At 36.4% G+C, this 15170-nt stretch overlaps 1 protein-coding gene across 3 annotated transcripts in view; it reads right to left on the bottom strand.

Annotated features, from left to right (window-relative positions):
* The window catches only part of LRBA (LPS responsive beige-like anchor protein), a 364153-nt gene that overhangs the window by 251586 nt on the left and 97397 nt on the right, over window positions 1-15170 (bottom strand). For all 3 annotated transcript variants that reach the window (XM_066186497.1, XM_066186498.1, XM_066186496.1), the window contains 2 exons: window positions 14781-14914; window positions 12505-12566 (listed from right to left, as the gene is read on the bottom strand). In XM_066186497.1, the coding sequence (XP_066042594.1) occupies window positions 12505-12566; window positions 14781-14914 (196 nt within the window). The remainder of the gene's footprint in view (window positions 1-12504; window positions 12567-14780; window positions 14915-15170) is intronic.

The raw sequence follows: 15170 nt of genomic DNA, 5'->3' as shown, positions 1-15170 counted from the left end.
TAAGACTAAGCAGAAAAATGAAAATTAACACTTTCAATATTCTTCCTCTATTTTATCAAACATTGAAAAAAAAACCCTACAATAACCATAGCTACTTTCATAAAATATACTCTGCGGAAAAGTTGGAACATGACTTCTTTTTTTATTATTATTATTCACGACCACAAAAATCTTTACTATTTTAACTGCGATGCCAAATCAAAGTTTCTTATACCGAAATACTTTCTCAGCTGCACAGCACAACAACACTGTATTGAGTTCTAATGTTATAACAGATCACCGCTCCAGAGTATTTATTACAAATCTTTTAAAAGTGCTATATGAAATTCATTAGTGTTCCTTAATCAATTCTTGGACCAACACGCACATTAGCTTCCGACAGTCTAATTCAAAAAAGCAATTACAACCCTAGTCCTCATGTAAAAGGAAGACAGAAAGAAGCTATGTTAAACCAGTTTAAAAGAATGAAAATGCAAAGAAAACAGATTAGGAATGATTTATATCAATGCCTAGTGCTGAAGTTAATTACAACTAACCCAATAAAATAGTGCCTTTATTATTGTACAGCAAGTAATAACCTTAGACGCAAAAAAAAGAACTCTTCGCTGACTTTTGCATGCTCAGTTCCACAGCACACGACATTAAGGATTAAAGCAGTAGTAAATAAGCCATACAGAAACAGCAGGTTTTTAACTAAAAGCAGAAGACTCCCCTGCTGTTTAACCATGTGGGTTATTCCATGTAAACAGAGCTTCCTATAAACTAGTATTATGTTGTTAGTGGTAAATGCCTAAAACTATAATGAGAGTTTAATTTCAATACTTAAAAGTTAGCATTCAAGCTTTTATAGATTCTGAAAATAAATTACACACATGTAAAGCTGAAGTTACATACTTGAGTACTAGATTCTTGAGTAAAAATACCACAGAAAAAAACTGTCCGCTTGTCAGACAATGCCTTTTGTGCTATGAGATTACTCTCAAAGTGACAACTGTAGCCTCCTCTACAAAGGACACAAATCTATCCTAAAAAAATGCATTGTTATGAAAGATATACTACATAATGTTACAGCATATACAATCTTTAACAATTGCACGCAGCCAAAAAATCTTGAGATAGGTTGCATTTGCCATAATTTATGGTGGCATCAAATATTCTTAACACAGCAATAAAAGAAAACTTTAACCTAATCCAAATTTCATACAAAATTATAAAAATATCACTGTCTGCATAAATAAAATTAAATCAGGAATAATCTTCATAGCATAGAAGCTGCATATCTCTCTGATCAAAATCCATAAACTTCATTTTTGTATCTAGTTTCAAAGAAGTATGAAAAACTGGGGAAAAAACTGAACGAGTGGATCGCTGCTTTCAGGTCCCCAGTTTCTGATGGAGGAAGCAATTTCCCCAGGCAGCTTCTCCCTTTCTCTCTCCCACTAGCAGGCTGTTGCCATGACGCCTCATGAAACAAAATTAGGGGTCAGGTTTGAGTTCATCTAGCAGCAAACCTTCTCCACTGCAGTTTCCTCTCCAGGTTCTTTAACCATCGGCTATTTTCAATGCCAAGATGAAAGACTAGCTTCAGAAAGAACACGAACAGGAATCTTAAAAATTAATTGAGAAATCAAAGTACCAAGCGATGGGAAGCACAAAACTCTTCAGTCAAAGGAGATGAGTCAGAAAAGCAGACGTAAGGAAAAGTGACAACATAAGATGAACAAAGGGAAAAGATCCAAATAATTAAGTTGCAGTGCCAGCATCATTTTAATGAACAAAGGCAAACAAATTGAGGAATAGCAGGAGCATAACACAACTGACCCTTGATTTCAGTGCTTTTTTGTTTAACTGTGGATGTAATTTGAGATTTTGTAAAACCACTGAACAGGAAGGAAAACGCCTCTCAAGGTAGACTACAAATTACAAAAACAAGAAAATCACAGCAAACTCAGCGCTGCACATCCACATCAGTAGTGCGGGGCTGATCCCACTGATAGCAACATTCATCACCACCATCAAATAGCAGCAACCTTCCTGCTCAATGTTCTTAGCTTCAAATAAATAAATTTAACTTATAAAGAAATACAACACTGGTTTTGGAACTGTAAGCCCCTTTATACAGCAGGAGGGTTGGAACTAAATGATCTTTAAGGATCCTTCCAACCCAAACCTTCGATGATTCCATGATTCTGGTTTCACCCTTTCCCCCAAATGTAGCTTGGTTTCTGTTTAAACTCTCATCATGAATGCACACACATGATGAACAAGATTCTTGCTATCATCGTACCTTTGAGGGAATGAAACTCAAGTACGTAAACCAATCTCACCTCTTCACTCACAACATAGGATGTCCGAACCTGTCCCTTGATATTCCCTTAGACAATCCTATCCTAATGCACATCTTTTCTTAAAACATTTAGAAAAACTGAAGCTAAGTCAATTTTAAAAAAAGGCAGAAAACTCAAATCTGTCCCACTACACTCCACTTGCACACTCTGTTCCCTCTCATCCTATGTCTATTGTCTTTACTTACGCGAAAATATATATTCGTGTTGCAACAAAGGTCTCTATTATCATCTGTCACTACAATAAACATGATAAATAATAATTTTCTGCTCCTTTCACTGCAAATCCTCACCTGCACTCACAAAGCAGATTTACCAAAAGAAAAATGTATCCATTATCATGTAGCTAAAGAAATAAATGTCTGCAGAACTATTCAAAGAGCACTGGAAAATCCAGCTGTTTCTTCTGAATCAAAACTGACTCTGAACTAGGATCTAACACCTAACAGACCTCAATATAATGACTGCTGCATAATCTGAATTATGAGCTTTTATCACTTATCACAAAATACTCATGGAAAAAATAGTGCATTGCCAACAATCCTTGATGAGACAAATGTTTTCCCAGTTGCAGAAATAGGCAAAAAGCACAGATGCACATAAATAGGAATACAAGTTAGACAATAAACTGAACAGCATGACTACACAAAGTTTCTCTGGGCAGAACTTCCAGTAAAGAGCACAGCTCCCCAAATCATGAGCTCCCCAAGCAGTTCTGCTTGGAAACAGACACACATTATTTGGTTTATTAACACGAACAAAGAAGTTCCCATATTTGTAATTAGTATTAAATCAGCAGCAAGCATTGCTGCTCACTGAACTTTGCACAATCTCATACCCCTCCCCTGCCCTAGCCCTCTGTCCATAGTCTCAAATTAAACTGCCTGGCTGTAAAACAGCAGGGCGTCAAATTAAAGCACACTTTATTTTCAGAGGTCTCCACACTTCGCGGCTGACTTCCTGTCAGGAAGAGTTCCATTTCAGTGCAGAGCCCCACCAGCAGGGAGCTCACAGAATTAAGTGCCAGTTGATATTACTTTGTTTTGCATTTACCACCCATGAGAATATTGTTCAAAGATCTAGTTATAAAGTCAGCGTGGCATCATCCTTCTGACTAGACTGCCAAGCCACAGGGTGTGCTCTTGCTGCACAAAACTCACCTTAAATGGTGGTGTTTTTTTAAGTCCTAGTGTGCTGGTGAAGCAACAGGATGCCTTTTTTCTTCAGAAAAGTCTTGCTTCTGTAGTTAAATTATATTCCCTCAGTTTTGAACATCTGCAGCACTGTACATTAACGGGAATGAAGCTGTCCTGTTCCCCTGTCCCACTCCCAAGATTCACATTTACATTAGACAATCCACTCTCCTCCGAAGACATAAAAACATACGCATTAATCAAACCAACTCTCAAGCAACACAGTTTTTAAGGGCTAATAGTTGCAGCTGTAGAGGGTGTTTTCCATTAAACTCACACCAACACCATTTCCTGATTTTCTGACCAAATGCAAATAATTTTTAACTCATGAGAGACTTTGTCTTCATATGAGCTTATAATATATGAGAAGTCTATAGAACCACTAAAGACTACTTTAAAAAGAGAAAAACAGTGAGGAAAAATCCTCACTTTTGACACAGAATTCTCTTTTAGTAAGAACAACTTAGGAAAGTTCATCTCTCTCCACTCCAGTGTGCCAAACTGTTTCAAAGAATGGTTTTGTGATTGGTAACCCTATCTTTTACCCGTTTCTCTACCAAAATCCTACAAGACATGTTGAATCCTCCAGCTGGATTGTCCCAAGAAACAATGCTTCACATCACTCCAAACAAAAATGTCACACCTCTACTACACCTATCCACTTGCACATCTCTATACACTTTCTTAGTGTAATATATAGAACCCATCTTGAGGTTTTTTTCATCCTTCAAAACCACAAAGCTCACAATTCCTTCCCAGAAAGCAGATGTGTAGCATAAACAAAAAAATTGCTTGTTTTTGCTCATCTTAAAATCTCACGTACATTTCATCTCCAAACTGGAGAATGAGTAAAGCCTTAAAACATCCTCCTAGACTAAGTGGAAAGATACAAGGATATAAAGCAAACACATTTTAGCCACTGAGACCACCAACTGCCAGGACACGACTACCAAGTGCCTATTGCATCACCAAGTCAAGAATAGGTCACTTATTATTCATGCAGTATTGGCAAATAATTCTCAATACACTCCAATCTATTTTCATGCTTAAGGTAAAAGCAAAGTTCTAAACTTCTTTGATTTCCACTACTAAGCCAATTGTCAATAAACATCCATTCACTTCATGGCATATTGTTTCTTGTATGACTCTAACACAATTTTTAAATTGTTTTTTAAAATTTAGCCAGTGCTGGACATAGGCATTTTAAATGGCCTACCTATAAACCATAATAACAGCATAACATTCCCGAAGCCAGCAACTACACCTAAGAGAAAAGACAGATTTCAGGCAGAACTTAAGTGCAGTGAAGTGTGAACCTTAGCAATTTTAAGGATAGGACTTTGAAACTCCTACTTAAACATGCTAGGGTGCTCTACAACCAAGTCCATGGAACTCAACAGGCAATTACAGGCAATTAAACACTCAAACAATTTAGTAAGCAACAGGAAATCAGAGCAGGGATGAAGTTCTAATAGACAGGTTTTTACATTATCCTGGGGTTTCACTCAGAATATATTACAATAATCTAGTTCTGGAGGGACAAAATCTACATACTGCTTAAGTCAAAGAAAAAAAAAATATGCAGCTAATTTAAATGTAATTTCAACATACTCCAGTTCAAAGGAAAGGTTTTCCCAGCTGTTTCCATTTATTTCAATCTTATCAGATTTGCACTTCAGACAGTTATCTACCAATCTGATCTTCAGTTTCAGACACTTCAAATGTATAACATAGTTGAATGAAGCAAGCAGCAAAATATCCATAGCACATGTAATCCATTTGTAATCATTCCAAGTACTCTGCTCAGTGACAAATACCAAGCATGAAAGTTGTCAATAGATATTTGCAGCACCCAAACTGAAATCCACAGATTTCAGAGATGGAAGAAAAACCCCCACTCAGGAAGGAAAGAAGTTACACTACGCATAAACCCCAAATATACTGATGTAAGGGAGAATCCAGGTGTTCTAGAGAACAGATTTGGTAATGTAACTTTCTGTTTTGTTAGAATGAAACTTACTGACAAGACTAAGCTAAAATCCAAGCATCAAAGAACCATATTTAAGGAGTCTGGATTCCACAGCCAGCGCCCACCCACACCTTCCAGGACTTTCATTCACATTCTCCAAAGTTAATCCTACTGATCACTAGCCAAACAGCTCACTGTGCATATATCAAGTGTCTTGCAATGCAAGAGAATGCAGAAACTCTGTATCACAACAAAAAAAGGAAACGGCAATTGAGGACAAACAGATGAATCACAATGTTGCTTTTACAAATTGAGAGAGCTTAATTTCTTTCAAAACTGGACTCTTCTACAGACTGTTGAATGCCCTTAAGCTCCTGGACTATTAGCTGCTCTGTGAGGATATGTTGAAACTTTTCAGACAGATTATTTTACCTGGTTATAATAATTGTTACCTGAAACATGAATTGAACTTAAATGTCTTCTGCCTCAGGAGAATACTTTGATAGCATGGCCCCTGGCTACTGTGGGATCTACATTTCCCTCTCCCTGGCTCTGACCACAGTCTCCATCCTGCAAAACTAAACCACTGTAGATTAAAACTTACATTGCAGGGAAAAAAGAACTTTTGAGGAGAAAACAGTTTATAATATAAAATCTTTTCACTGAAAATATCAGAAGTAGCACTATACATAAAGCTCGACAGACATTTCCCAATTACTTTCCATCCAGTAGCATCCTAAAAGAGATTAGGATGAAAATCTTCCATTTTATTTTCCAGTTACAAGGACTACGGAATATTTGTTACTAAATTAGGCTAGAAACATCCCGGCTGCTGCATGCGCAACAATTAATAACATGCTTGGCGTTCCCAAATGTTAGGATTTACGTGGTTTTATTAATGGATCCACTTGGTATGAAGCAGATCCGAGCACCTTAAGAACCTAAATAATCCATAGTAGAGCAAGATGATCTTGAATATTCTCCCTTCCACAGCCACCTCATCTCAACAAAAAGCTAGGCTACCAACTATTCTTCCAATCTTCAAATACTTCAAAAGAGCCCAAGCAATAATTTTTTTTTTTTTTTAAAGGAGACAGCAGTGCACTATAAAGTTTCTGGCACAACATTTCCAGGAAAGCTAGCAATACAAGGCACAAGGCAAACACCTTTGGGCATAATTCATGCTAAATCTTCCCCTGAACTTCTCAGTTTAGACTTTGGCAAAATCTTTTTTCAATTTTTGTGTGTTAAGATCTAAATCATTTTCATTTGCCTGATAAAGTTATGTTTCTAACCATTTTATCAAGAAAGCAATCTATCACTGAAGCTTTTAAACTCAAGTACAGCTGCATTAATCTTTGACACAGACAAAGATCCTATTGGCAGAAGTTCACACTGTATGAAAAGAAAACCTTTCCACTCCTAGTATCTTCTAAATGGCTTTTAAAAGGAAAATTAGAACATGTATTGCAGCTGATAGAAAATCCTCTGACAGCTTACAAAATCTCTACAAAATCCTACAAAACACATATTTGTATTTTTGACCACATATCTAAAGGATTATCAAATCCTTTTTAAGCTTATTCTCAGTTGTTATAACAAAGTGATTGGATGGAAGAACATTACTGTGATTAAAATATCATCATCTAATACTTGGGGCACATCAAAAATATTCCAATAGCATTCATTCTCTATGTATCTAAACCAGGATATTGCTAAAGAGTTTTGATGAATCTGTTGAGTTTGGCTGCCATGGTATCACAGTGACATTGGTCTTTAGATAACCTATAGTCAATTCAATTAAAACTTCATAGCAATCACTATAGTTATCCATCACATCAAATTGCATTTAAAAGTAAATTAGAAACCAGTGCAGATCACAGAGCATCAGTATAATGTGTTCTCTCAACCAATACTGAAAACCTGCCATCTTCTACATCAACTAAAATCTCCAAGCAATTCAAAGGCTTACCACATTTCAGAACACACTCCAGAAATCCATTCCTGAGGTAATGAACTTGGATCATTGATGCAAAGCTTTTTTTCTGAGCAGAGGATACTCATAAAAGCCTGAAGATCCCACTGCATCCCACAAACACTTAAGCAATGGGGTGGAAGAGGAAGGAGGCTGTGGAAAATTCTGCTGAAAATATCCAACTCCTGTTGCTCTTCCTTAGGGAAAATAATGGAATCATACAGTTCGTATGGGTACATGGAACATGTTTGTATTTCTCAATTAAGATTCCTTATCAAAGTAAGAGAGATGAGACAACCAAGATGCTGCCCATGCAAGAGATGCACACCGACTTCTTCGTGAGCACCAGAATCTGCCAGCAAAGGGATTTGGTGGAATATGAAATATCATGCTAAAGAAACACCTGTGGCAAAAACCTCACCACTTAACCAGCAACAACTAAGTTGGACAAGAAAAAAGAAAAAAAGAAAGCAATTTCAAGACCTCTAAGTCTGCCTATAAGGGCAGTGAGACCAACTTTCACAGTGTGATTTTTTTTCTGTCTTTATACTACTAATCAGCCTCTGCTGTATTATTTAAATGTACACGTAACCCTCCAAAAACTGTCAGAGCTGCACATGACACGTTCAACCATGATTATATTTCACTAGGCAATATGAGGAGATGCTATCTCTGCACATGAAAAATATCTAAAGTATTAGGGTTTATGCTTCCCTCTTCCATCTCTCCACGGAATCAATACTTTATCAAGGCCCACTATACATCTAATAGATACGGTGAGGTAGTAATATTTCAATGAAACATATTAGTATCTCCAGAAGATAAAATATCTAGCGATTAAATGTATTGAAATATTGGTCTTGGTTTTACATACACCATCAGTTATCAAGAAAGTGCCTTTAGTCCTTTTGAAGAGACACTGGATAAAGGAAGGAGGAACCAAAAATCAGAATATCTTGAACAAGCACAATGGGGTGCATGAGTGGGCAGTGGTGGTGGAGGGGTCATACAAGTGGTTGCAGAATTCATTAATTTTCAGTTGTAACCTTTTAAATAGGTTGGGTGGCATTCCACCAATTTCAGAAAATTATCCAAGAGCTGAACAGCGTTTGAATCTGTTGTGTAAGTTTATTTGGTAGTCTACAACATTTAGATTCAATAGGAAAATGCTCCTAAGTAGAAGATGAACCTGAGAATTAGTTCTCTAACACAAACTCCACTGATGATCCAGTTGATTCACTACAGAAAGCAGCATCTTTCAAGTGCTGGAAATTTTGTAAATCCAAAGGCATCAAGGAAAATTATGGAACCCAGCTCACCTGCTTTGTACCTTTTCACCTTGGAGCTACAATAATTAGACAAATGCTTCATGCATGTGAGTGAGAGATAAATATTTCTAATTCCTTCATGAGAGAGGAGGGACGACCACAGTTTTTCCTACACAGTCATGTATTTCAAGAAAACGTCTGACAAATGAAAGGAAGCACAGTAGCATTTATGCTTTATGGACTCCATTCATCCATGCCCCTTTGAGATTTGGACACAGAGAGAGAGAGCCCTTCTAGACAAAAATGCTTTCTTCAGGGGTGACATCAGTATGCCCCTGCAGAAGTCTTGTCTCACAACTGCATGTGAGCACCTCCAACACCCTGATGTCACTCATTTAGACGGGAGAACAGAAAGAGAACTTCTCTCTCTTGGCTGGTTTAATTACCCCGACAGGATGCCAGGCCAGACAAGATGGTGCTTCCAGGTTCACTGTACTGTATGCATTTCTGATAAATGGGAAAAGAATAGATGACCTGGCAGAAGGCTCAGACAATAACATGTGATTTACAGGACATGAATGCAGCTACTATAAGATTTATCTGACAGCCCTCTCCGATAGTGGACTGTTGAGTATCCGATGGAATGATTTCTAGTCTGGAAAGTCTGCTACTGAGTAGCCATACACATTATTTATTTATTAGATGTTTTGGGTTGAAACCATTTTTAAATGATGCACTTCACAATGCTCAGCCATAAATTTAGTTTTAAACCCTAGAAGGGAGGTAGTGTTATTGGAATGTGTGTCAGACTGAATTAGGATGAGCAACGCAACGCTTTTATAAAGTGGCCTTGAATGCAACGTCGATTCCTTCAAAAATGATATTAATGTCAAATAAGCAGGAACACTTTGCAGTAATATTAAATGAAAGATTCTTTATGTTTTGATAGATTTATAGAAACGTAAGTACACACAGACAGACATGTCTCAAAATGTAGCATGTCTATCAAAAAACACAACTGTTTTTGTCTTAGAAAAAGCCTTCTGTCTGTCTCAAACCACCTGTTTCTTTTTTTACCTTGTGTTAAACAGAAAGCAACAGATCAACAAGCAAATGCAAAAACATTAAATAAGAGTCTTTTTCCATATGCCTAAACATATGAATTTTAAACGAGAAAAGAAATTAACCAGGTGTCACAAACAGTTTCAGAGAATTTTTTTTAAATTACTTCACCCATTAAAGAGCTTTATTTTCACAATTTTATGAAAAAATTGTAGGATATTGCTCCGTTTTCCACTTCTGAGAAAGAAAAGTATAATTCAGCCACACATCTAAATGAACATCAGAAAAATGTCAGGTGCTTCAGAAAAACAATCCAAGTACTTACATCATATCTAAAATGTTTAAAATGAATTTTGAGAAGAGGTTATCACAAAAACCACCGAAGATTAATCAGAGCAATCCTTCAATTTCATAAAATGATGGCTGACAAATTTGTGAAGTTTTAAATCAAATTTGCAGATACTTACTTCATAACTATGCCACATTATTTATGTGATTAAAAACTGGTTTTTGACCTGATCTTTTGATCTTTGGCACTGCATCCTCTCCATCTCCTCTTAAAAATTAATTAAAATTTTAGTAAAAGGATATCACTTCATTTCCCACCCTATCTTGTGGGGGAAAAAAAGAAACTAAAAAGAAGGAAAAAAAAAGAAAAAAATCAATCAAGCTCAACCCCATCTCCTCCCAGTATCTGTAAAATGTCGGCTTGAAATTCAATTTCATATCTCTCAAGCTTTCATGTAGCAAAAGACAGTTCACTTCTTAACAAAATAAATCACTTCTGTGATTGCCATGCTGACCTCTTTGAATTAGGAAAATTCAAAGTGAAAAATGTAATTATCACCCCAGAACAATCTGTATACATCTGGAGCTAATTTTAGATTCATTTCTCACATCATTTTTCATATTCTGCCAAAAATTACAGCTGCTATGTAACTTTAAAAAGACTTTGAGGCCTTCGTGACTTTATTGGTTTATTTCTAGTACTCCACAAAGAACCACCTCAGCCTGTGCAACGTGCACTGCTAAGCAATCACCGTAGCTTCAATTTGATTAGATTAGCATTAAGTGGCATTGTGACACATATGACAAATAGATGCATTAGAGCACGTCATTTATTCCTTATCCTTTCCACTTCCCAAAACCAAACAAGTGACGTACAGTATAGAGCACAACATGATTTTAAGAAAGATTAGATTACCTTACCCCCCAAAAAATGGAAAGGTCAAGCACTAATTATTGATACAAGAAGCATGGATACCAAAACTAATTTTTCTAAATGGTAATACCAAGTTGTCAGACACATATTTATTCCTGGGATTAGTTTTTACTTTAACACATTCCTGAATGAACAGTAAAATTTGTTATATGGATTTCTCAGTAGCAAAGATTATTTTATAATTTAAATCAGCTGCAAGTTCATATTCTAGAAGCTGTGAACAACGTCCACTTCCAGTATTGCCATATGTAAAATAACAATCTCTAAATTCCAAAAGTTCCATAAGGAATATTAAATTCCTTTCAGGGTAAAATGATACTGTATTTCCTGAGGAAGACTGAAACCTAGATGAGCAAAGTTCTGGTTACATTCATTAATAATAACCTCACTGGAAAACATAACTACTCTTCACTAGTTCATTGTAAAATCTATTAGGTGTAATCTCCAGAAGTAATTGTTCTTATTGCACTTTATTGACAATGTAGACTATCGATTTTTCACACCTTCTATGATTCTTTCATTTGTATTCATGAAATGTCTATCAGCACACTCTAAATAAATTTGGCAATATAGGCACTAAAACGAATAAATCGATGTGAAGAAACATTAATTTTGCATTATCCTTATTCGTCAGGCAAGCAAACCAGAGGGGTTGTAAATGAAGGTCAAAGGTTTTGAAATGGGTCAGAACCCTTGACCTCTAGACCAATACCATTCCCATTAAAAAAAGCTATTTTAAAGTTTTAAGTAGGGGAATTTACTACCAGAAAGGTATAATTTTAAGGCACCAAAAGAAAGGCTCAATAAAAACAGTCTTCCATTTAATTACCAAAAAAAAAGAAAGAAAGAAACCCCCCAAAAAATCCAATTAATACAGCATACATAATTTTAAGAAAGCTCCTTAGGCTCTGTGTCTTTTCCAAACACAGGAACAGGCAGTTCTCAAGTCCTTACATATCTAAAATCACTTTGCCTTTAGGAATGTAGAATGTCCCAAACTGATGACAACCAGGGTTACTTTCTTAAATTTTTTCTGCAATCCTTAGTACTTGTCAAATCAATTAGGAATGACAGGGTTTCAAAAGTATTTATCACTCATTTCATAACCCCTACACAAAAGGAAAAATTCTATTTATCCCAGAGGATTCAGCGTGTCAAGATGCAGGAATCAATCTGTTTCTTTAACTTTAATATTTATTGATCCTATCTCATCTTACAAAAATGACAGCATAGAATTACGTACCACACCATCTTCAAGGTTATGTAAATGCTCAATAGCAAGGTAACAAAACCCCCATTTGAATAGAGACAATTACTATGGCTTTTTTTTTAATCAAAAGGCCTTGTACATTATCATTTTACCTATTACACATGAACCTAAATTAAAAGTAAAATTTAAATTAAAATTTTATCTGTCATTTCCATTGTGTTCAAACAGATCAATTTCAGACATTGTTACTTAAACCTCACCTGAGAGCAAAGGAGCATCACCAGCTCCACAACTGAACTGCTAGATTTCATGCACACAAGACCTACAAAAGGAAAAAAAAATGATACATAAATGCATGCTTATATGGCACTATTAACACAAGCTATTTTGAAGTGCAATAGATAAGCATTTTGTCAAACAAAAGAAAACCAAAATTTTCATGCCGCTTCCAGTCCAATTTTGTACTCCATCAGCACAAAATAAAAGTATGTATGTGAGAGGGAAATCATAAATTCCACGCCTTGCATCTAAAAGAAGCAGCTAACAGTAATTCTTACCCCCATTACTCAGTTTCATAAACGTTTGTATGTCAAAATGATCAGAAGTGTGGTTAACATATGTTATATTAATCCACTGTATCTACATTTTGCTATTTCTCGAAGGATTGGGTCATTATATATGCAGAGAGGGAAATGGCTTTATGACCTCTGCTTTCTCCATTGCGCGTTCTCCTTTCAGCCCCCAGCTATCAATCAAGTTTCCATTTTGTTTCATGGCAGCAGACATCCCAAACACTCTTATTAGTACTTTGACCCTTAACCCCACACTAAACCTAAGCAGAAGTGCAAGCAATAACCTATTATATATTTTCAGTTGTTTACAAACTAATTTGAGTATTATTATTTGTATCTGCATTTTGTTTTGGGCTGGTCTATAACTAGGATTTAGAACGAAAAATTTGGTTTGCGTGTTTATTTTTGTCTAGACAGTTCATACGCTCCCAGTGATTATCCTGCCTTGTTCTGCTCATCCAATTTATGAAATGCTCATCTATCCATGTATATAACTACACTACAGTTAAAACACTTCGAATCAGATTCCCTTATATCGTCAGAGAAAAAAAATGTAACTAAAATGGGATCTTTAGTTCCTTAGAAAATAAAGCTATGAGAAAAAGTGCTTTCCTGGTTTTTCTTATTAAATGAATGAAATAAATTTGTTCACAAGGCAGCTTCCTTCAAAAAGTTTATCAGCTAAAATGATGCCGACACACATAAACAAAAGTAGAATCCCATCTTTTTGAGTCTCACAGAAAGCAATTCATACACTTCTTCCATTTTTTCTTACCTCAAAAGGTAAGCAAGCTAAACTCCTAAACTAAGTAACTTTAATTTGCCAAATTTAATGAAGTCTCAAGTTTGATATCAGCAGTCTTCAGTGAAACACTTAGCAGTGTTTGATACTCTAACTGTGTTTCTGACAATGCTCATATTCAGCACTACAAACAGGACGACTCTCCTAATCCAAGAAACCAGTAGTTTCAAAAATGTTTTCAAAAGAACCTTAATTCCCTAGGAAGAAACTAGATCTGCTAGTGCAAACACAGCTCATGTGAGAGTGATCAGCTCAAGTTAAGCAACCAGGGGATACTATCATGAGTGCACTTATCACTGGAAGCTGCAACAAGCTCTTCTTGTCACTTCTTGAACAGGACAAAACCTAAAAATCTCACTCTAAAAATCAGTAGACAAAGCACTTTATATGATACAGCCAAATTTTGCAGAAATTGAAAAATTCGTGTTGCACTGCTAAATTCAGTCTTCCAATATGCACAATTTTTAAAATTGAGGACATTAATATCTTCACTCCAGATCTGAGCCTCATTTTTAAGTACAGAGAAACCCACCAGGAGAAAGAAAATTTCATCATCTCCATCTCGACCATTTCATGGCTTATCTTCCACCAGGAAGAGCCATGATCACTGCTGTGCACAGGAATCCCCATCTTCTCAGATGTGCCAGAGAATTCTCCTCCACACTGACAATGTATTCCTCCTACCTGCGTGACTCCCTTCCAGTTAGAAAACAAAAAGGCAGAAGCAGACTCACGTGGGAGAGACAGACCAGAACACACTCCACTGACAGGGTTCCCAAGAACCCTTCTGTTAAAATGTCCCAGTAAAAGTGTCAGGTCTTTGTGCCCAACTCGCTCCACTATACACATCACAAAGTGCTGACCCTGACCCCAAAATTTCTCTTAAAGCACACAAAACACATTTTGTACGCCAGCTTCTGTAGGACAAATGGCCACGAGAGTTGGAAAACAAAGGAAGATGGACACAAAGAGGTAGCAGAGACGGCAAAGATGAGGAGGCAGTGACCTCAGAGGGCTAAAGACAGAAGGAACAGGAGGCAATGAAACCCAGTGGACAGCACCATTTGGGAAGGCAAGAAGAAAGTTTCTAAATAAAGAAATTTTCAGTCTCCAAGGTAAAACAAAGAACACAAAACCCCCCCTCTTTTAAATGGAAACTTACTTGTACCTTCTATCAGCAACTCCTGCCCATGGCTGCCCAAAAGAGTCCGAGAAAGAAAGGGAGCAAAATCCACAAAAATCTCTCTCAGAAGTGGGGCAGCTTTTTCCAAAGCATGCTCAAGCCTGTCTGTAATACTAGTAGAGAGATACATGTGATTAGAAATAAAAGAAGAAAGTCACTGAAATTTTGTAAAAAGGAATATAGATTTTTGACAATGTTTAAGTGATATACATGTATAAGAAGGAATTAATTATCCAACACTCAATATTTTCCCAAACCTTCATTAGTTATTGAAAATCGGCAAAAGGACATTCTTAAGTTACGTGGTATCAGAATATCAATTGTAATATCAATAACATGAGCCACAGCACAGCTGTTCAGATCAACTGG

Source organism: Chamaea fasciata, unplaced genomic scaffold (genome assembly GCF_029207755.1).
Source record: "Chamaea fasciata isolate MVZ Bird 193981 ecotype frontalis unplaced genomic scaffold, bChaFas1.0.hap1 SCAF_6, whole genome shotgun sequence".
NCBI lineage: Eukaryota > Metazoa > Chordata > Aves > Passeriformes > Sylviidae > Chamaea > Chamaea fasciata.
Note: the sequence above shows the minus strand (reverse complement) of the source record. Positions and strands in the feature narration are given on the sequence as shown.